The 24,746-nt window shown below is 40.4% G+C and overlaps 1 protein-coding gene across 8 annotated transcripts in view; it reads right to left on the bottom strand.

The window, feature by feature from the left end:
* Window positions 1–24,746, bottom strand: part of dync2h1 (dynein cytoplasmic 2 heavy chain 1) — a 509,574-nt gene that overhangs the window by 168,375 nt on the left and 316,453 nt on the right. For all 8 annotated transcript variants that reach the window (XR_011342189.1, XM_069891176.1, XM_069891173.1 and 5 more), the window contains 3 exons: window positions 16,337–16,447; window positions 3,786–3,941; window positions 2,677–2,752 (listed from right to left, as the gene is read on the bottom strand). Coding sequence is in view for 7 of the 8 variants with exons in the window: in XM_069891176.1 (XP_069747277.1) it covers window positions 2,677–2,752; window positions 3,786–3,941; window positions 16,337–16,447 (343 nt within the window). In the remaining variant the exon portion in view is untranslated. The remainder of the gene's footprint in view (window positions 1–2,676; window positions 2,753–3,785; window positions 3,942–16,336; window positions 16,448–24,746) is intronic.

Here is a 24,746-nt window from a genome sequence, read left to right as displayed (position 1 = left end):
AAAGGAGAAGACTGACGGGAGTCCATGGCAACAGACCCACGCAGGCCTTAATGGCCAAAGGCCTCGCACCAGACCAAGGGCTACTGACAACCTGCTTCTGTGAACCAGGTGTCGGGATGGCAAAGAGGGATCCCGACAACATCGGGCACCGACAGCTTCCAGATCACAAAGGGAATTCAGAACCAGGGATCGAGCAGAGTAACTTAGATGTCTTGAGCTTGGATTCACTGTTGGACTGGACATGCAGCTACGGAGGTTTTGGGAGCGCAGGAGGCAGTGGATTTAGAGGAGTTGGCAGGATCCATAGACACTTGGGGTCTCTGAAGGGACCCTCTTTTTGCTTTCCCTTTCTTGTCTTGATGTTGGCATTCGACGTGTATCTCTGTGTGTGCCTTTACAGGGCAAATGAATGAGGGGAGAGTAAAATGGGAATTAGTGTACATGGGTGGTTGATGGTTCTGGATGAACTTGGTTGACAAAAGGACCTATTTTCATGCTTTATGACTATAATCTAATAATCAGTCCAATCCAATCAGTGTTAAAATCTAAATCTGAAGAACAAATAACGTTTGGAATAAGAGATCTGCTTTTATCAAGTGAACTGATGAATGACCAATGAAGTATTAGAACAACAAGCTAACCTCACTCACAGTGGATAATAAAATGGATAGTTCTGGATCTTAATAATTTTTCAAAGTTCCTGAATGTCAACATTTATACAAATTGCAATACATATGTAGCTTACAATTTACTTCTGTTGATCATTAGTGCAGTACGGTAATACAATTATCAATCATTTCCTCAACTAACCAGCCATGAATAAGTATGCAGTTAACAGATGGTTGATGAAAATGCTAGTTAATTTACTTTGGATAAACAGTATGATTTAAATTAACAGCAAGAAAAAGAAACAAATACTCACCAATAGCATTCTGTAGCTAACTTCTGAGAATTTAATATGAACGCTCATGATATTCTATAATTTGTGTTTTGTTCATTGATAACTGAGCAATTTCATTTGTATAGCACAGAAATGTGCCCTTTGGCCTACCATGCTGACCTTTTTGAACATCTGAACTTGTGATCCTATTTGCCCAAATCAGGTTCACATCCTTCCACACTTTGCCTATTTAAATGCCTACCTGGATGTCTCTTAATATTATGAAATTGACTCCACCACCTCCTTTTGAAGCAAATTCCAGATATCATTTATTGTTTGTGTAAAAAAAAATCCCCTGAAACCCTCCCTTCGAATATCTTTCTTTCACATATTGTTTTTGATACCCTATCTTTGCAAGGAACATTCCAATATCTATCTTGTCCATATCTTGTTATGATTTTATGTACCTCCATTGGATTGCACTCTGTCACTTGTAGACCAGAGAAAAAACAGCAAATCTCTCCCAATGACTGAAGTTCTAAAATATTGATAGCATACTGTGAATTCTCCTCCCCTTTGATAAATGCATAAATTTTCATGTCAAATGTTTTTACAAAACCAAATATATAAGTGACCAGAAACAAAAAAGATGGTAGGAAATGCTTAAAAAAAAATACAGCATCACTATGCATTAAAGTAAACCTGGTTGCAAAATTCTGAATTGAAGTGACATTTACAAATTCATATGAAAATCAGTTCCAACAATCAAGCAGAATCATATTTTAATTAAACTTCCTGCAATATTATCTTTCTTTTTCTGTTTCCCGAGATCTATGTTTTTTGAGAAATCCTCCTGTATTTCTGAACTGTAGGCAGTTAGTGCAGGGCAGTACATTATACGGGGCCACAAAGATTTTCTGCATCTTGAATGAGTAACATCTGTCATTCATTTCTAGATGCAGGAAACTTTGACACCAGATGCCAAAGTAGAAGGAGCTAATTTTGTGTTCATCTCCAGCAAAAATTTAATGGACACAAATAGCTTAGGACTTCATATTGAAACAACTGAACATCTGCTAATGAGATTTGATTTACATATCCATGATCATTACAAAAATTTTTCTAGGTCACTGTTAGAATGTTTGAAGGTAATTAAACTGGATTGCGGGAGTTAATCCAGAATCTTGCAACTTCAGTCTTGCAAACAAATAAAAATACAGATGCTACAATCTGAAGCAAAAACAAAATGCTGGAGGAAATCAGCAATAGGAAAAGTAGTTAATATTTCAGGTTTGTGACCCTTCCTCTGATCTCTTCACAGATGCTGCTTGAATCGCAAAGTTCTTAAAACAGTTTTGCTTCTCTCGCAGAAAATTGCAGGCAACAAGATTATTTACCTAGTCAGCAGGTATTCTCTGCACTAGTTCAGAGTATGATTGCGTCATCAAAGAAGGAGAAGTAATAGCTTCCCATAATATGAACTGCAAGCATGTTTTTAATTTACTGTGCCCCAGGAGGTGCATATGTGTCCATCTGAGTATCACAAGGAAGCCCGTAATCTCACTTACTAGATTTTGTTCCTATCCTAATGCTTGGACAAAATGGCTTTAGAGATAATCCTTATTTAAAAGGACATTGCTATTCTATACCCATTGTTCTTCACTAATGTACTACATATGCTTTGATCATCAACACCTGAAATTTAAAACTAGTCAAAATTAACCATTCTTGCTTTGTAGAAAATGAGAAAATGATTAGTAATACCAAGTAATGGAATTTATTAGAAACCAGCTTACCTTCAAAAAGCCTGTCAATTATTTCAAATCCAGCTCGAAGATCTGACAAGGAAAATTCGTAAAATTTGGTCCAACCCTTAAATAAGAGTATATGCAAATATAAGTTAAGATCTTTTTCCATTATTTCTACAACATCCATCTGTTTTCCAGAACAAACAATATGTTTTATTTGAGAATGCTGGTGAATAATGTTTACGCTTCTCGAGAATTGATGAAATATCAATTCTATGAAATGAACAGCAGATTCCATTAAAATATACTGAAGCCATTAAATAGTTTAAAAGCCAAATAGCAGTAATAGTTCCATCTCCTAATCAGTGTTCCTGTCAACATGTATTATCATTTTCATAATTACTATACAATAGGTACCTGTGAATATTTACTCATATTACAGAATTGTAATTGCCTTATTTCCAAAATAAACTTGTATTTCTACTTTTCCTTATGCTTCTATTTTCTCTGTATGTAATTTACATTTCTATAGCCTGGAAATTTCTTAATACTGCTTTGTTTTAGTGTTAGGCAATTGAATTGTTTTCAAGAGTGGAACCATTTCAAGGTAACGTGCTTCACTCCAGAAATTTGACTAGTCATTTCCAGTCTTGCAATTTTAATGTAATTTCCAGATTTCAGACATGATGTATGACATCATATCCAGCATAATCCTCATCTTGGAACATTACAAAGAATTTAGACTATCATACCTTGTGGTCTCCCCATTCCTTGCTTGTGCTCTTGAGACATTCAATTATCATCTCCTTTACAGCAACACATTCACCACTCAATTGGCAGTAACAAACTTCAACCATATTTGCTTTGCTCTTGTTACCTCCCATCTTGATCCCTAACATTTTAAAAACTTGCTCAGAGATCTCTCCTTTTGGTTATCTTTCCTAATCCTTTTGATATTGTTCATTAAATGTGCCACTGTAAAAAAAACTGCTATGAAAACTTTCTACACATTGACATTTTCATAAATTAAAAATTTCAAAATACTGAAAATTAATTATAAAACTTTAAAATTTATGAAAACTTTGTCATACGTTAAAATGATTAAACTTTAAACATTTGGCTTGATACAAATTTTTGCTTGAAACTAAATAACATACTTGAGGAATATAGTTCCTCCTCTCCTGACAAACAGCATGGAACCAGGCCAAACTGAAGAGGGACTGTGCACGTTCCAATACACCTCTTCTGGCAATTTGCTCTGATGTCCAGGACTCGTACGTCCTCATCAAGTTCTTCTTTAAACCTGGTGGTGCCTATTAGATGCCACAAATGAACAAACATTTTGTATTAAAATCCAGCCAAACTGTTACATCATAACTGTATATTTTTCAAAACAGTTACATTTGTGATCTAGAAGGTGAAGAAATATATGCTTTAAAATGTTATTATTATTGTTGGGTACTTTTTATTATCATAGAAAAAAATAGCAGTAAACCATATGTCAACTATCACATATATTTTTGATTTAACACTAACTTGACACTATAAATGTTTTAATGCTGTAGTGCTTGTAATGAGTACATTGATGATCAGGAATTTTGAATAAATAATAAAGCATTTACTCATACAATGAGAATTTGGAAGGACTCAGTGGGTCAGGCACCATCCATGGAGATAAGTGGACAAGGTTTCGAGTCGGGATGCTTTCTTGAGCTGCTTGGTTTCTCTTTCAAAAGTCAAAATCAGCGCCTTGGTCTTAGTGATATTGAGAGTAAGGTTATTTTCTGGCTCCTCACTACCAAATTTTCAATATCCATCCTATAATGCGACTCCCCTTAACATCAGCCCAATACCTATCCACATTTCCAGTCTTAGCTAAGACCGCTCACCCAGCCTATATTCCCCATCCCCAGCTCTAGCTCCACACTTGTTCCACATCCTTGACTTCAGTTTGACTGAACAACTATCCATATCTTGTGAATATGGTTCAGATAAAATGAATCAGAAACTAACAAAAGCAGTCACATAATCTCTGCAATTACTGCCTCAAGCTACTCTAACAACTTCTCAACTCCATGATCTCCACCATCAAGATCTAATGATGCAGTCGATGACATCCTCAAAAATGTACCTGATATTTGAAAATAGGTGGTAAAGGTGGTAATTAAGCTTCATAAGAAAGAGGAGCAGGAGTAGGCCATCTGGCCCATTGAGCCTGCTCTGCCATTCAATAAGATCACGGCTGATCTGATTATTGATTCAACTCCACCCATCTCCCTTAATCCCATTTTTATGTAAAAATCTATCTATCATTAAATATGTTTAATGAAGTGGCCTCAATTGCTTCCCTGGGTAGAGAATTTCACAAGTATTTTGTCTATTTTGTGCTTGGAGGTAGATTGGCAACTTTCCACATTATTGTGTTATTATCAGTATTGTAACTGTACCAGAAACAGCTTAGCTAAGGATCAGCTAGAATAGCTGCACATATCTCAGTAGTACGACTGGGATATTGCTTGGTCTTTATTGTATCCTAGGCTCTCAGCCTTTCCTCAATAACAAATAGTGACTTGAACTGGGTAAAGATCAACTTCTACAATGGTAGTGATATTGAGAGAAAACCAAGTTCATGGTTGAAAATTATTCATCCTTATCAATACTACTCATACATAGGGCATGTCATCTTGAGGGTGGGAGGTCCATGTAACCTCCTCTTCCAAATTGGTATTCATCCACAATCAACCATGATTAAATGCTTCAAAATGATCCATCATTTGTGTGAGTACTTAGAATGCGTTTCTGGGTTTGTTTGGTATTGCTCAAGTATGATCACTCAGACCAGAGAGAATAGCAGAACATCTTGAGTTGAAGGCACTAATCTTCCAACTAAACAACAGTGTTTGGTACAAAATCATGTCAGGGATATTTGCTGGTAGCAATCCAAAGCTAGAAAGTTGGCCAAGAAATACAATCACACCTGAAAACGTGTCCTAAAATGCTACTGCACATATTGTAGATCCATCCCAACTTATACCAATGGTTATAGAACATAATTTCATACATATGATATTGTGTGAGGACTTATCTTTCTAATTTCAGTTCCAGAATCATGAAGAACCCAAACTTTGTTAATTAATATTATTCTTTGCCTTTTGAAGGAAAGAAGATTATTGAATCCAACCAGTGTTGAAAGTCATTGTATGACTTGGAGAACTCATTTTAGAATGACAAAATCACATTAACAGGTGTTCTCTGCCTCTCACATGTCAACCTTGATATCATGGTCCAAAAGATGGACATCAAAATAGACATTCTGCATGCACAGGGGCCCATGATGCCACTGAGGGGCAAGGTTTTGTGTAAGAAGAAGGCCCAAAGTGTCAATTCCAGGGTTGGTGCCCCTAAGAAGCTGGTCTCAACATGTAATGCTTTAAAAATCTAACAAATCTGGTCAAGGACAGTGGAAACAGCACTATATCTCATCCACCAATATTTACTCCAATGTTCACACACAACATGATTGGCAGCAGCCACAAGGGGTTGCAGACTCCAGGGGAGTGGAGGATTGGTGCAGGGCACCAGAAAACAGGGGAGACAACCTCCTGTCTGAGAAGGGGAAGCAGAGGAAAAGACCCACGGTACGGTGACCACTGCGGCGGACCAGTGAGGGGCTCTGCAACTCAAAGACCCACACATGCAGCGGGCTGCTGGTAACTCAAGTCGAGGAACCCATGGAGGCTGGGGGCTGATGTTGGAAGACTTGCGCTGGGTTGCAGACTGATGGAGACTGGCTTAAAATTGGCTGAAGGGTACGATGCACGGGGAGCTGAAGTCGCTGAGTGGTTCCTGACTGATGGAGATTCGAATCTGGAGCTTGGGTTGCCAATGGTTTGGACTGGATTCTGTGTGGCTACAGAGGCTGCAGAAGCACTGGAGGTGAATCTACGGACACTCAGTGACTTTGGGGATACTCTCATTTCCTTCTCTTTCTCTGACTGTAAGAGGCACTTCAGTCTATTTCTGGCAATGGCAAATCTGTCTGCCTTGTAGCAGGCACAAGCTATTTCATGTAATATGACACTGTTTTATTACAATGACAATAAATTGATCTTGACTTCACGTCCTATGGACCTGACTATTCAACCAAAGTGGGCATAATAAACACACACATGCATGCAAACATACATTGAAATGCAAAACCCCAACATTTTCCAAATCTCATGCAGAAGGTGGAGTGAAATCCCCATCACTCTGCCAGACCAGGAGCAGATGCTGTTACCTTCTTGGGAGAATACTTGGGCTCATTGAGCCTGCGACTAACAAAGGTCCAAAGGCATTGCAGATGTCTTCTCCTCAAATTCGACAAATTCTAATGTCTATAACATGTGTTCTTGTAGAGTGTAAGGTAAAACATCATGAGATGGGAATGTGTAGGGAGTTACCCTGTACAGGGCAGTAACAAGAAGGGGAGGTGTCCTTGTACTCCTGTTAGGTAAAACATCATGAGATGGGACCGGAGAAGGAGTCACCCAGTACTAAGGAGTAACAGAATGCATCCTTGTACTTACAAGATAAGAGAGACATTGATGGATTGAGAGGCAGGAAGCTAGCAGGGAAAGGATAGCAACAGTTTTAGTCATTGGACAAGTAATGATATGATGATGTTCTAAGCATGTATCCAAGGGTATAAAAAATCACCATTTTGCTGATAACGGCAGAATGCATTCTCCGACTAACTTTGTTAGTCGCAAGTGTTACAATCCGGTAATAAAGAACAAAGAACCCTGATTTCGACTCAGCCTGGTGTTTGTCTCACTCATTCATGAACAAAGCAGACCTAACAATTTGGTGACCCCGACGTGATGGGTGAGTGAACACTGGACGACGGTTTCAGTTTTTTCTGACAATCATCTCAGCCGGCTGATAAAAAGGTCCAGAGAAGCCTGTTTTAACAAAATTCTCTTTTTTTTTAAAAATCTTTATGATTGTCAGTAAGAACTGGAGATCGGACAAATTAGACGACCACAATTGAAGGTCGCATGCCAGGATTGTAACACGTAAGTGATTACAGACAAGATAAAAGTCCTTAAGGTGTTTGAATGACATTTATTAAGTGCTTCGCAAGAAACTACTAGAGTTTAAAAGTCTTTATTGTGTCGTTGCAAAGTCCAATAGAGTGAGAAGGTGGTCTATAAACAATTGAGGACCTGAGTTTTCTGCCCTAAACTGGTTATTAAGAGGAGAAATCTCCCACGTGAAGGTTGGGCTTTGAAAGAAAACAAAGGTTCAGGCTTATTGGCCTCAATTGTATCTGAGAGACTGACTTATAAATGTCCGGTAGGTATGATAATGTCTGTACACTTGAGAAGTTAAGAATTTATTTCCCCAATTCGCCGTGGTGGAATACCACAGCAGACACTAGAGACCTTGAGACAACAAAAAAAGTACTCAGGGACGCCTGCCTGGTGAACAAGAACGACGACAGAAGGCTGCGACAGCTGTGTCCGGATCAGGTAGGAGATATTAATGAAAAAGTTGACAAACTCCTAAGAGACACCCAGTTTATTCGAAATACTTTTGATAAGTTAAATGAGGGTATTCCCAACATCACCAAGGAGATAAAGTTACGTAAATTCATAGATTGGTACAGGGAAACAGGACAAAAGTATAGCCCAAATATTTGGTTTTCTAGTTGTAATTTAACTTTCAGACCCCTTTGGGAAAACAGAGAGTGGAAAACGAGCAATCAGAGTATACAGGACAGTCTGAAGTCAATTGGAGGACAAGACTTCGAGACTGTTCTTTTAAAAGATATTAGTCATCCAGCTTGCAAGGGGACATTTTTAAAAGCAATTTTCGTTGACATAGATCCCCTAAACAGACAAAAACCTAAATTAAAACAGGCATTAGAAAGCGGTCCCGCAGCTATGGCTGTACAGTTGCCTGCTAAGACTTTTGACCAAGTTATTAAGGAAATTAATCAGGAATTAGAGGAGCGAAATACCAGTAATGCGGCATTGGAAAAACAAAAAATGCTCCGAAAATGTGTAGACCGCTGGAGGAAGAGGGGTTGGTTACCCGGGGGCACTGAGATGTTCCTGACAGGTGAGAGAAAAAAAAAAATTTTAAAACGTAGTGTCTTAGATAAGCTGGAAGAAACAAAACACAGAAGGGAAAGGAAAAGTGCCTGTTTCCAGTTTCCAGCCACGAAGTGTCCGGGTTTGCTCTCTCCCTCCCTCCTTTCACCCTCCACCCTCTCTCTTCTCTCCCCCTCTCTCTCTTCTCCCCCCCCTCCTCTCTCACCCACTCCCCCTCCCAATCCCAATCTGTGGCGGTGCTGCCCTGAAATCCCCAGGTTGGGCAGGGCAGAGAAATACAATTTGGTTTTAATTTTGTGCCCACAATTCCAGCTCCGCATCAAATGGGATCCTGTTTTATCCTCTCTCCCTCCCTTTTTCCCGCACCCCCACCATTGCGGGATCAGGGCAGACATTGTGGGCTGACGTGTAGCTCACTCGAGGTGGGAGGGAAGGAAGGAGTGATAGTTCCCAGTGGTGGGAGACCCAATCTGATCCAGACCAGTGATCACAGGATGAGAACCTTTTAAAACCTTTGAAACGAAAGTGTTAATCTGAAGACTTTTCTCCCAGTGGGGCCAGTGCAAGGCATTTTCTCTCTCTATCTCTTGTGCTCTGTGTATCTGCCTCTCTATCTCTTTCTCTCGCTATGCTCTCTCTCTCTCTCTCTCTCTCTCTCTCTCTCTGGCACCCCAGATGGAACACTGGAGTCACGTCCCTTATATTCAGATATTGAGACACTGGGGTGTGACAAGAACCACGGGAATAGGGACACATCAGACGAGGTACAGGCCCCTTTAATAAAAATAGAAGGGGGAGTAATAGATGTAGAGACCCCTCTGGAGTCCAAGAAAATAGAAAAGGAGTTAGAGATACAGAAATGGAACATGAAAAAGGTTCAGGATAACATTAAAAACTTAAACAGAGATATTAATGTGCTGGGGCAGATCAGTGAGGATCAAAAAGAATTAATGGTAGGTGTATTTAAGGAAGTGGAAAAGATAACTACAACACTGTCAGGAGAAATTAAAGCTGAAGGAATGGTAATAGGAGTAAAGGACGAAAAGTGTAGTACAGATGAGGAAACGAGATACGATCCACCATGGGAGGAAAGTAAAAGGAAAAGATTCGGGAGGGAGAAAAATAGACATGCCTACCTGGACATAGTTAGAACAAAAGAGAAAGATGTGAAACAACTAAACTATGGCCGAAAAGATTATCTTAGAGATGAACGTGACCAATATACCTTTGACCCTGAGACATTGGAAGCTGATAGGGACAGTGACAGTGACGAAGAAGAGTCAGAACAAGGTGGGATAAATAAATGCATGCCAAGAGTAAAGAAGGAGCAGAAATCCCCAAAATTGAGATATCAATGCCCATTACTGATCACGGGACGGGGAACTCAAAAATATGTACCCTGGTCACGAATGGACTTAGAGAGTTTAATGAAAAAACTACCTCCGTTGAGTAATGGGGCTAGTCCATGGATTTCTTGTTTTGAGCGAGAAACCTGCCAAGAACAATTAGCACTCGCAGATGTCAGAACTATCATGATAAAATTAAAGGCAGAAGGGGCCCTGAAGCAAATAGAGAGAATTGTAAGAAGCAGTAAATTGGGGGATGAAATAGAATTTAACCCACTTCGGAATAAATTTTGGGAAGCACATTTCCTACACCCTATAGTTTGGATGCCTTGGTAACCCTTCAACTAAAGGAAGGAGAGACTGCACACGAGTATTTCACTCGAGCATGGGACTTATGGGAAACAGGGACTGGAGAAAGACCCGACCACAGCCCCTTAGGAAGGGCTCACTTTCGTAATGGGATAATAAACGGACTACCTGCTACGGTTCAAGCAAAATTAAGGGACATTGTGGGATTAGAGACAATGTCAGAGGATTTGTGGAAAAGACACCTGACACATGCAATCAAACGACATCGTCAATCAGAGCATGCTAAGTCAGAAAGTGCGTCCCAGAAGGAGGTGGACAAAACAACCGATAAATTGGTGAGAGCCATAGAACATATAGGGGTTAAATTAGCGGCCCAACAGATAGTCCCACAGGTCATGGGGCCAGTGATAAATCCGGGACCCCAAGTAAGAAATGGTTGGGAAAGACAGCTAGGTACAATGTATAGAGGGGAACATGCAGTATGCTGGTACTGCCAAAATCCTGGACACTACCAGCGGAACTGTCCGGAGGCTGGGAGAGCAAGGGGAAAAAGATTACCCTCTATTAGAGGCTATCGGGGAAGAGGAGGAAACTTAAGAGGACAAGCAAGGGGTAGGGGTGGACATATTGATGGGCCCCAGAGAATCGGGGGGGTGGCAGAGTGATCAACAAGTCCAGGCACCTCAGTGTAATGACTATATTGAGGAAGGTGCTGAATTTGATTATTGAAGGTGCCCTGGAGAATCAAAAATCACGCCTCCCTGGGAGCCACCAAAAATTTGGGGGACGGTAAATGGAGAAAAAATTGAATTTATGGTTGACACAGGGGCAGCAATTACGACAGTGATTAAAAAACCCCCAGGGAGCACATTTTCGGGCAAAACATTATCTACAATAGGATTCTCCGGGATAAGGGAAACACAGCCCTATACAGATAACATCGACATGACATTTGGACGACAAAGGGTTAAAACGCCTGTCCTGGTTGTGCCAAGTTGCCCCATTAATTTATTAGCAAGGGACATTCTTACCAAACTAGGAATAACCATACAATGTTCTGAGAAGGGCCTTCGGTTAACATACCCAGGGGATACAATAAGAAGGGGAGGACAGTTTATAGTAATGACCCCATCTAACGCTTCAGAAGTATTTTCTGGAGTCGGCTACTGTATGATGAACCAGGCCCAGGGCTGATTAAACAGTTTTTTGAGTGGAGGGCCAGTATTCCTCGGTATGGGGATTACCATTATCCACTAGATCCTATGCATGTTACATTAAACTACACCATCCACCCGGACCAGGAATATGAGGAGAGGTGGGACTCTCTAAAAGGGAAGACAGAAACGATACATTGTCCATTTATCTTTGTAGGTAAGGAGGGAATAGCTGCTATGGTTGTCATGACAGAAGAACAAATGGAGTGGTTCTGCTTAGGAGTAGAAAGTGTGCCTCATGTGACCTTGGGTATTGACAAAGATCATCACGCTCGACAGCTGGGTCCGATGGTAAAGGAAGCGATAGGGTGTGAATACAGGCAGACAGAAATCCCGGGATATTCCACCTCGGAGGGAGGAAAATTTGTCAGACTGGATATTGAAGCATGGGACCAGGTAGTGAATGAGAAAGTAGAAAGAGACCGAGCCATAGAAGGAGAAAATATTGATCACAGAGACTCAGACAAATATCTTTCTAATCTGAGTCCACATATATGGACAACGGGGCCCTATGATGTGGGAGTAATAAAAGGAGAGGTATTTCTAGAATTGGCCAACCCCGGGCAGAAACCAATATGGAGAAAACAATACCGCTTGTCGCCCAGTCAGGAGGAGGGTATTAAAGGAACGATAGAAGGGTTAATGGAGTCAGGGGTTTTAAGGGCGGCACCTGACAGTATGTGGTACACGCCCATCATGCCTGTTCCCAAACCGGGTAGAAAAGACTGGAGGATGGTACACGACCTCCGGGAGATTAACTTGGCTACCAAGACCATCGGGAGACCAGTCCCAGACCCATATGTAGCACTTAGGGCTCTGAGTCCGGAGCACGAATACTATACTGTCATTGATCTGGCAAACGCATTCTTCTGCTTGAATTTAGCTGAGGAATGGCAAGACTGGTTAACTTTCACTTACCAAGCACATCGGTACACATACACTAGATTACCTCAGGGTTATAAGGACAGTCCAGGACTGTTCAATCAGGCCCTTAGCGAAATCCTAATGAAATTAAAGCTCCCGGAAGATGTTACACTGATTCAGTATGTAGACGACCTACTATTAGCAGGGAAAACGCCACATGGGTGCCTGACAGGGCAGCCAAACAGGTTACTGGTTATCATGAACATATACAGGGGATGATTTTGAGGTCCCATAACAAAAAAAATGAATCTGAAACTAAGGAGACTTGTAGCAGATTGAATGACTACACAGATGAGTTTTGTGGAGGAAGAGTGCTGTACAACTGGCTCCCCGCTAACTGGGATGGTCGGTGTGCTCTAGTAACCCTTAATGCGCCAGTGCTGATTGTCAAAATGCAGGAGGGAGACGAGGATTCCCTAGAATTGCGCCACACAGAGAGTTGGCTGTGGAGAAAAAGGAGGAGTGTTGGACTCTTGGGGCCGGGAGGAAGGAACCCTGATGGGGTATGGATTGATGCCATTGGCCAAGCCCGGAATATTCCGGACGAATTTAAATTAGCCGATGAGATTGCAGCTGGGTTTGAAAGTTTTCCTGTTTTTAGTGCAATTTTTCCCATCACTGTAAATAAGAATGTTAATAGGATCAACCTTATTCACTATAATGTCCAGCGCCTTGCAAATTTGACCAGGGACGTTGTTGAGGCAATACATCAACAACTGTCAGAAACTTCCCTTATGACACTTCAGAATAGGATAGCGATTGATATGGTCCTGGCAGAGAAAGGTGGAGTGTGTGCTATGTTTGGAGATCTATGCTGCACTTCTATCTCTAATAACACAGGGCCAGATGGATCACTCACTAAGGGGTTAACGAAACTTAGGGCATTGGCGAAAGAATTAAAAGCCCAGTCTGGAGTCTCCAATCCTGTTTTATCCTGGTTACAGGGAGTGTTTGGGAGATGGAGCACATTGTTAGGACAACTTTTGCTGGGTTTGTTCATTTCTGTATCAATTTTTATCACTTGTGGCTGTTGTTGTATTCCATGCATTCGAACGCTGGTCACGAGGACCATAGAGAAAGCCTTTGCTGACCGTGATGAACTGCCTCCGAAATATCAAGCTGTGCAGGCTGTGGAGCAAGACTATCTCACATTACAGGAGACGGAGAAAGTTGCTGAGATCGATCTGGAGTCTGAAGGGGAATGTGATGGGAAGGAGGGATTGTGAATTAGATTGTTACACATATAATTTTAACCTTGCTTGTAACCCAAATATTATAACATTGATTGTAACACAAACATTATTAATCAGATTGTAGAACAAGTATTATGAATTAGATTGTAGACCATATGTTAACTTGGGAATTTACTAATGTACGGGGGGTTAGCTAGTTTTTTGCTTGGGGGCAAATGGGATGAAACTTGTAAACGGGCAATGGGATCGGGGTGACGGATGGGGGGTGTACGCAAAGGAGGGTTGGGGGAGCCCTCGCCCACCAGCCGAACTGCCCTGTGAACAGAACCCGTATAGAGCTTGGCAATAATAGGCGAACTAATGTAACGCGGTGGTAGCATAGTCAGGGCGAGATTGTCCTCTAAAGAGGACAAAGGAGGGATTGTAAGGTAAAACATCATGAGATGGGAATGTGTAGGGAGTTACCCTGTACAGAGCAGTAACAAGAAGGGGAGGTGTCCTTGTACTCCTGTTAGGTAAAACATCATGAGATGGGACCGGAGAAGGAGTCACCCAGTACTAAGGAGTAACAGAATGCATCCTTGTACTTACAAGATAAGAGAGACATTGATGGATTGAGAGGCAGGAAGCTAGCAGGGAAAGGATAGCAACAGTTTTAGTCATTGGACAAGTAATGATATGATGATGTTCTAAGCATGTATCCAAGGGTATAAAAAATCACCATTTTGCTGATAACGGCAGAATGCATTCTCCGACTAACTTTGTTAGTCGCAAGTGTTACAATCCGGTAATAAAGAACAAAGAACCCTGATTTCGACTCAGCCTGGTGTTTGTCTCACTCATTCATGAACAAAGCAGACCTAACAAGAGCTCAGAACAATTCAACACAGGAGCAGACGTTCAGCCCACCATGTCTGTGCTTACCAGGATCCCAATCTAAAATAAATTCCATCTGCTCGCACATGGTCTGCATTCCTCTATTTCCTGTCTGTTCATCTGTCTGTCTAAATGTCTCTAAAGTGCTGCCATTATATCTGGTTTTACCACCCCACCCCCCCACCCCCCCCCACAACACCGGCACCTATCTCTCTGTCTCTCTGGGAAAAAATACCATCTACCCTATTTAAGCCTCTCATAATTTTATATACCTCCATAAGGTCACCCACAACTTTGATTCTCTGGAGAAAACAACCCAAGCCTGTCTAACCTCTCCTTCTAGTTAATATTTTCCAATCTAGGCAACATTCTAGTAAATTTCTTCTGCACCCTCTCCACAACCTTCCTGCAATGTAATGACCAGAAATACACTAAATACTCCAAACATGGCCGAATCAAAGTTTAATATAGCTGCAATACCACTTCTACTCAATGCCCTGACTAATGACGGCAAGCATGCTATATGCCTTCTTTACTACTCTATCAACTATCACCCCAAGACCCCTTTGTACATGTATGCTCTTGAAGTCCTACCATTTACTGTGTACTTTCCTTTTGCATTTGACCTCATAAAATGTTTTGCCATCTCATCTGCTGCCTCTCCTACTCATAACCTTGTGTCTTTTACATCTGTTCCACAAGAAATATTACCTCGACTGGTCATTGCTGATGAAGCATAAAACAAAAAAATATTTGAATTTTCAAAAGAAATCTACTTTGATAAAATGTGATAGATTGTTACACAAAATAAGGCCTTGTGAAGGTAATACACTAACTTGAAGAGAAAAATCAGAATGACAGAGATTTTTACTTATTTCAATAGCCAAGGCCAAGGTCCAAGTACAGCCAAATTGGATTTGTTTAAATGGGTTCAATAGTCAGCATGGACAGTGTGGGCTGAAGGGCCTGCTTTTGTGCTGTATGACTCTATGAAGAAGAGGTAACCTGTTAATGAAGGGAGTGGTGAATCCCTTCCTGCCATATATTCAAAAGATAGATGCTGGTGGTCAATTCCAAAGCCCTGCATACTACTTTGCAAGAAGTTCCATGACCTTACATGGATGGCTCAGGCCAGTAAATACCATATGGTGCTAAAAAGAGCTCTGGACTTAAGATATTGTAACAAACTATATCATTAATGTTGAATAATTTCTGCCAATTTGGATTTACAGGGAATGGTTCATTACATCCTTGCGACTCACAGCTTGTACACAAATATAGCTATTAAATTGTGACATTCATATTATTTAAAGACTGACCAACTGACTTCCTTCTCTGTTATAGGACAAAATGGCACATAATCAGCAGCGGATTAATGGATGACAGATAGTTGCATTATTCTCCCTTAAATAAGTTTGCATTAACGGTCACTTAATGTCTGGGACATTCATACATGCTATCAAAAATGTGAGTCCCAAACCTAGTGACAGATTTGGAAGCCAACCAAATTGCTGCTATCTCCTGAAGCAACCAGAGATTGCCAAGCTATTTAAATGTTGAGACCTACAGTCACTTCTTTTTACCCACCACCAGCAATAGCCTCTGGCAGATACAGGCAACTAGTACTTACTTCATGTGCAAACATTCACAATCATTGTATTATCACCAGCCAGAGAAGATGGAGAACATGTATCTTTATACTTGTCCACACTAATCTAATCGTTTATTAATCAGTTATAATCACTTACTTCGTATGTTATTTTCAGACTAGACTGAAGTAATATTGGAGTAAACTTTGGATGGCTTTCAGCAGTAAGCCAAAGACGGAAATTTGCATGAGGTTCAAGTCTATTCAGCTCCTAAAGAAAAATACAAGTTAACATAGGACAAATTTCAATATTTAAAAAAAATTAATCATCACATTATCATGCATGGCTATTAATTACAAGATAGATCAGAACACAGGCAAATGCAATCTACATCATACAATTATTTTTAAAAATCTTCTTATGAGGCTAGGAATCCTCAGACTGCTTACTACTGCTTGGGGCAAAAACAGCTTTGGCCAAAGTTCTACCCAGTGCCATCACTGACTGTGCATTCATTAGGGAAAGATTTACTCTATGCAAGGACTGAAGAAAATATACAGACATAAGGTCAGACTTGGCATATCAAGTAGAATAAAAGTTGAGAATAACAACATCTTCCGATGATTTATTTAAAGGGCAATTTTCGGCCAATGTCTATCCTACTCCAAAACCACATGAGGTATATTATAAAGTACACATATTGGTCAAGAACCATAATGTTATTTTAATAATCAAATAATGCATTACAATTTTGAAATAATGCTTAACATTTTAACAATTATATTATGATGAAATTCAGAAATCCTTGGTTCTTTTGAAGATTTAAAATTAATCACAAATATAATTATATATATCGGTTATAAAAAATGATTTCAAGTCAAGTTTATTGTCATCTCATTGCACAAGTACAACCTGTCGAAACAGCATTCTCCAGTTATTGGTGCAAAACACAGACACACACCAGACATAATACACATACAGACAAACAATACAGATACTCATAAATATAGTTTCATGAATATGAGAGTCTTGTATGGTTAGTATGAGCAGTTCCTTTAGACTACACATGTCAAACTCTGGCCCGCAGGCAAAATTTTGCCCGCGATATAATTATATTTGGCCCGCAAGATCATTTCAAAAATGTATTAGAGGTGGCCCGCCCTGCAGTGAGAGCTGATGCTGTTTTTTGGTAATGTCACCCCCACCATCCTCCCCCTTCATTGGACATCCTTCCCCATTGTAACACGAGAAATTGTAACACGAGAAATCTGTCGATGTCATCAGCCGGCAAGCCAGTTGGAAGGCTCCCCGCACAACCAGTCACTTCTTCCACCTGTCGAGCGGTGCGGCGGATTGGCGAGCGCCTGTGATTTCCTGTCGGCGCGACGGACGTGGCAGGCTGCGCACGGCCCCCGGGCAGAACGAGCCCCGCGCAACTGGCACCGGACGGCCCTTCCACAGCGCGAGCGCACTTCCCCCGGTCGCCACGGCCTTCAGCGCTTGCACCCGCGCGGACCCCAGGGACGGCTGGTTCGGCCCTGCACGTGGAGAGAGATGGTGGCTGTCCGCAAAGGCTGATCGGCAGCGCGCTAGGCCTGAGTGGGTGGGTAAGCAGGGGTGGGCAGAGGGTGTAGGTGAGTAATGGGCACTGGAAGTTATGGTGGTGCAAGGGGCAGTTAGAGGGAGGGATGAGTAGAAGGAGAGGTGGATAGGGAAGAGGTAAAAGGGGAGGGGTGATTAGAGGGTGAGAGATGGGTAGAGGGAGGAAAAGGTTGAGGGGAGAGGCAGTAGAGTGGCGTGTATAGGATGGGGTGGGTAGAGGCAGAGCGAGTGGAGTGAGGGGTGAGTAGAGGTTGGGTAAAGGACTGGTCAGGTAGAGGGATGGTGGGTCGAGGGTGAATAGAGGCCTAGAGCCTGAGGAGTGAGCAGGAAATGCTGAATCCTGATGCAGGCCAAAATGGACACAGCCTGTGAATGCTGACTACATCTCCACAGGGACCAAATATGTTTCCCTCAGGTCAAGCAAAGGGTGAACTTGAGCTACCTACTCCTGACTTGTAACATTATCCTCCTAAAGTTATATCCTAAAGTTTAACATTACATATGTTGAAAGAAGAGAAAACATGCAGATGTTGTTGAAAATTTTCAATAAATATTTAGTTCGGCCCTCGACTTAGTCCAAGTTTTTAATTTTGGCCCTTCGTGAATTTGAGTTTGACACCCCTGCTTTAGACAGTCACCATTCTCAGTGCCCATGGGAATAAACTCTTTCTCAGCCTGGTGGTCCTGGCTCTGATACTACGGTATCTCTTTCCTGGTGGGAGCAGCTAAAAGATGCAGTCTGCAGGGTGGAAGGGGTCCTCAATGATTTTGTGTGCACTCTTCAGTCAACGATTCCAGTAGATCACGTTGATGGTGGGTGGGAGATCCAGGTGAGCCTCTCTCACTCTTACAGTATTTGCAATATTATATACAATAAGGACATTGTCTGGAGGTGAAAGGTTAACTGGGTAAACACTGAAAATTGAGTCCCATGTACAATCAGGCAATTTCAACTGATAGCCATCCATTTATTATTTGAAAATAGCTGGATGACAATTGAGAATCAGCTGGGCATCTCAGTCTTCCACAATCGATATCATTTTGCTTTCAAGTGGGCAATTTCAAATAATATGAAGATTCAGAAGGTAAAATCTTTTCCTATCCATGTAGGCAATGCCATAATAACAGGGGGCATATATGGCCATATATGAGTATTCTCTAATCCTCCAAACCTTTTGAAGCTGATGGCTCTAATATATGTAATTTCTCTTACAGTTATCTATTTTCTATTCAGAATTATGCAAAATGATGCAGTTTGATTGTGATAGCTCATTTTACAATGCTGTCCATCTTACATTTGCACAGTTCCAGAAAAAACTTAATGCATTACTTCACATAAAATTTAAATGTAGTCTCGAGATTTCAAACTGATATGATACTTGTAGCAAGCAGTACATATAAGAAATCCAATAAAATTACATTGGATAGTCAAAATTTAAGACACCAAGATATGGCTCTCCAGAGTGTTTTTCACAGTAAAGGATCTTAAGCCATTGAGGTTCTTCTGAACTCCTACCATCTCTATATTGCAGAAAATAGGGTAGGCAATTGATTCACAGCAAGATCCTCATTGCATCACTGACCTTCACATTAACTGAGGGACGCAATGGAAGAACTAAAATCAGGGATGCACAAAAACAAAGTTGGAGGTGTACAACTATTTCTGAAGGCTTTAAGTGGTTACATAGATATGGAATGGTAAGGTCATGAATGATTTGAAAACAAAGATGAGAACTATTACTGAAGTACTTGTTATAATTATCAAATTAGCATCCTGGTTATATTTCTAGATTTATTGCCCCAGTGATTTCAATCACCCCAAGAAATTTCACGTCTACTCTCATTCTACATCTTTCATCCTTAAAATATTCAGAATATTTGGTTGTAATTATGTAATTCATTTGAAAATCATAAATATTAATGTGTCTGTATTGCATATTAACCTTCTGCCTTATTAACTTTTGTATCTATCATTAATGAAACTAAGTCATAAGCTATTTAGACCATATTATCTTTATTGGGATAGATCTGATTATGCCTTTAAAAATTCTCTCCTGGAAGGATCAAGGCACCTTTGTGCAGACTTTCATCTTTCACTCTTTTTGGCTCAAACTTGTAGTATAGCTTTTTATTACCTATTTGTGTAATCAGCAGAGCATTTTACAACTGTGAAGCAAAGTTGGGAAGGATACAGATTACAAATAGAAAATATACATAAAAAATGATATTTTCTCATGGTCAATCATATTTCCTTCAAACTAACAATGATATTTCACAATTGCAATATTTTTGTGTAAATTGACAATCAGATACTACCTACATGCAGTATGCTCCACCATTACAGGTCAAACTGAATTTCTTTTCGGGAAATTAAATATTTTGGGTCTAAATTAAATACCACTTGAAAGCATGCTCAAGATATAGGTTGCATGATTAATTTCCATTTATTTGATCCAATACAAATAGCATTACAAATTCAGTGCCTGTTCACCATAATAATGCAAATGTGCAGCCAACAGTAACTGGCTTTTCACTTTGGCAGAAAGAGAAGCTCTAACAATTTCTACTATTTAAAGCTGTTTTGTGCCTGTTAAAAGTAAGTGTTGTGGCTGCACTAGACATGAGCATATGTTCTTGAACAGATACTGACAGTGAAGAGGGGTCGATGGTTTTTCCTTGCTCAATCAAGAATCTGCATGGAAGGTAGAGGAAAAAAAGCAGGGAAATTAGCTTTATAAAAAATTTGTGCAGCTTTAAAAAACATTGTTGAGGGCACATCTGGAATACTGTTTTGGAGTTTTTCTCACGAGAGTATAAAATGCTCATGGTCCTTCTGGAGAGGATGGTCATCAGATAAGCTCTGTTAATTTTTGTTGAAGTAGAGAAGCCTAAGGGGAAGCCCGATGGAGTTGTACAAAATTTTGAGGGGTGTGTTTAGTGCAGATAGTGGTAAATATTTCCCCACAGTAAAGGTGATTGCAACCAGCAACCTTAGATTTAAGGTAAGGAATAGGAAGTTTAAAGAGGATACATGGATGGAAGAACTTTTTCATGCAAAGGGTCATTGGAGTTTGAAATGCCCTGCCTGAGAGGATGGTGGAGACAGTGAGTTTCACAGGACTTAATAAAGACAAGCATTTGAATACCCAAAACCATGGGCTAAGTACAGGCAAATTGGATTTGTATAAATAGGTCCAATGGTTAACATGGACATGGTGGGCTGAAGGACCTGCACCTATGCTATATGACTCTATGAGAAGAGGTAACCTGTTAATAAAGGGAGTGGTGAATCCCTCCCTGCTATATATTCAAAAGATGGTGGTCAGTTCCAGAGACTTGCATACCATTTTGCAAGAAGTTCCATGACCTCATATGAATGGCTTGGGTTAGTGAATGCCATACTGTGCTAAAAGAACTCTGGTCTCTGATATTGTTTCAAATTATATAAATAATTTAAAACAATTTCTACCAATTGTGATTTTCAGAAAATGCTCCATTACATCTTTTCCACTCACAGTGTACACATAGAAATAGCTATTAAATTGTGACATACCTTTTATTTAAAGCAACTATTCATTTGGCTATGCCCCTCTTAGGACTCTGCTCAAAATTTATGGGCACCTTTTCTGTGAAGCAGTCAAGTTTTGGTTTCTACTGTACTTATCTCCTACCGACTACTTAAAATATATTCATGATATGTGAAAATACACAAAGCTGGAGAAACTCACCAGGTCAAGCAGTATTCTTTATATAGCAAAAGTGAAAATGCATAACCAACGTTTTGGGCTGGTATTTTCACCTTTGCTATATAAAGGACACTGCCTGACCTGCTGAATTTCTCCAGCTTTGTACGTTTTTACTGTTATGTGAGGTGAAAATAAAACAAGGCTTTTACTTAGAGGTGTTGTGGCCCTGGGTAGCTGAGCCATGTTGAGGATGGGTGATTTAAAGACTCAACAAATCACATCCTTCTCTCATTTTGGACAAAATGGCACATAACACTGGACAATAATTTTTTTCAAAAAGTTTGCTTCCTGAAAAAATTTTAGGGATTACGATAGATAACTTCAAGCTGAACACAAAAATAATTTCAGATTTGCTGTATATGAAGTTAGAGAAACATTAAATTAACTTTTCTTGAATTTAACACATTTAGTCACATAATGATACTGACACATTATGTGAGTTTAACTGACTGCAAAATGTTTTGCCACTGATTTTTATTTGTACTCAGCATCTGATGCCTCTCGTATCAGTATCCGACAATAGTTGGCCAGTGCTGATGGAATCCAGTTGCCTTGATATCGCTTTTCCATGGCTGAAATGTCCTGGTGAAACTCTTCACCACGTTCGTCATTGACTGCACCAAGAGTAGCAGGGTATGAGTGCAGAAAATAAATTTTCAAAGACATGTTGCACGTCATGATTTTGTGCTTGAAGTAGATTTAAATTATGACAGGAAATCACATAAATAGGTTATATATAAATAATGGTACATGATAGGAAAATTTATTGGGCAGCATGGTGAGTGGCAGTTAGCACAACACCTTTGCAGTGCCAGCAATCGGGATTGGGGTTCAAATCCCACGCTGTCTGTCAGGAGTTTGTATGTCCTCCTCAAGTCTGCATGGATTTTCCCCGGGGATTCCACTTGTCTCCCACCATTCAAAACTTACTAGAGTTGTAGGTTAATTCGATGTAAGTTGGGTCCCGTGGACTCATAGGCAGAAATGCCTGTTACCATGCTGTATGTCTAAATTTAATTTTTTGTGATCAGCAGTCCAAAATCCATAAAATACAGTTCACCCAAAAGTGTTCAGGAAGAAAATCTTCATTATCTAGGGTAATCAGAGAAAACAACAGTTGACTGGTGGCTGACAGTCCTTTAAACAAGTCTATATTAACAGTCCTAATTCATCAACCTCCAGCTGGATTTTCAGCCATTCTTCAGAAGAAGATGATGCCTCCTCCTCAGAGAGGTCACACGTTCTGAAAATTCACTGTTAGCATTTCACCTGATGATTCATAAGTTGTAAGCGAGCGAAGCGGTGAAGACACACTTCAATGGGGCACTGTCTGCTCAGTTGGACTCATGCTTTGGATTATCATTGAATAGGATGTTTCTAGAATAGCTGCAAAGAATGATAGGAGTTTTTCCATGCAGTCCAGCATTAATGTTCAAAATCAGAATTTATTGTCATGAAGAGGTCATAAAATTTGTGGTTTTGCAGCAGCGTCATTAAGTGCAAATATTGCTAGAAATGACATTTAAAAATAAATAAATTTGTGCAAAAGAAGAGAAAGTGAGATAGCCTGTGGTTCACTGTCCATTCAGAAATCTGACAGCAGAGGGGAAAAAGTTGTCTGTGTGCCACTAGTTGTTCATCTTAGCCACCTGTACCTCTTTCCTGATGGTAGCAGACTGATGAAGGCATGGCATGGGTGGTGAGGGTTCTTAAGGATAGAGGCTGCCTTCTTAAGATACAACCTCTAATAGATGTCCTCAAAGAAGTGAAGACTGATGCCCACGGGTGCTGGCTGAGTTCACAACTTTTCCTGTCTTATGCATTGGCACCTCCATACCATATAGTGATGCAACCAGTCAGAATGCTCTCCACGGTACACCTATAGATATTTGCATGAGTTTTCAGTGACATACCAAATCTCCTTGAACACCTCCTGAAGAATAGTGATTGATGAGCCTTCTTTGTGGTTCCATCGATATGGAGACCCTAGGACAGAGCTTCAGAGATGTTGGCACCCAGGAATTTGAAATTCTTAAACCTTTTCCACTGCTGACCCCTTGATGAGGACTGGTTCCTGTTTTCTTGAATTTTTTTTTTCCTGAAGTCATCAGTTGCTTAGTTTTGCTATCATTGCGGGTAAGGTTGTTGTTGTGACACTACTCAACCAGCTGATCGATCTCCCTCCTGTACACGTATTCTTCGTCGTTTGTGAATTTGCCAATGATTGTGGTGTCATCGGCAAATTTGTAGATGGCATATGAACTGTGCCTAAGCACACAGTCATGGTTGTAGAGCGGGTAGAGCAGTGGGCTAAGCATGCACCCGAGAGGAGCACCTGTGTTGACGGTCAGTGAGGAGACATTGTTTCTGATTTGTAATGACTGTGGTCTTCTAATAAGCCAGTAAAGGATCCATTTGCAGAGGGGAGTGTAGAGGCCAGGTTTTGGAGCTTGTTGACCAGCAATGAGGGTGTAATGGTATTGAAAGTTGAGCTACGCTCAATGAAGAGTATTCTGATTAACGTGTTGTTATTGTCCAGGTGATCCAGGGCTGAGTGGAGAACTAGTTTGGAGTGATTGTAACAGTAGACAAATTGCAGTGGATCCAGATCTCTACTAAGGGACAAGTTAATTCTGGCCATGACAAACCTCTCAAAGCACGTCATCACAGTCGAGTGCTACTGTACAATAATTATTACAACAGCTCACTGTCCTCTTCTTGACCACACCCCTGTGAAGCAGGTGGGAACCTCCGACTGCAATAAGGAGAATATAGTTGATACTATATATGGGAGAAGATCAAAAACATCCTGATGTCACCCTAGCCCTCACAGAATTTTTTTTATATTTTGAGTACTGTTGAATCAAATTAATTTTATGGCCAGCTTTAGTTTTTTTAGTTCCTCATTGATCAACAGCTCATTGGAAATAGGGATGATCATGAATTGAATTGAATTTTTTATTGACACTTGTTCCACGATACATTGAAAATTGTTGTTTTGCTTGCTACCAGCCAAGTCAACCTCTTCACAGTACAATACAAATTCAAACATAGTGTTACAACAGTGGTTCTCAACCTTTTTCTTTCCACTCACATACCGCCCTAAGCAATCCCTTACTAATCACAGAGCACCTATGGAATAGGGATTACTTTAAAAAAGTGGTATGTGAGTGGAAAGAAAAAGGTTGAGAACCACTGTGTTATAATAAAACAGAAGTGCA

Source organism: Narcine bancroftii, chromosome 7 (genome assembly GCF_036971445.1).
Source record: "Narcine bancroftii isolate sNarBan1 chromosome 7, sNarBan1.hap1, whole genome shotgun sequence".
In the NCBI taxonomy this organism is placed as follows: domain Eukaryota; kingdom Metazoa; phylum Chordata; class Chondrichthyes; order Torpediniformes; family Narcinidae; genus Narcine; species Narcine bancroftii.
This window is presented reverse-complemented; position numbering and strand designations above follow the sequence as displayed.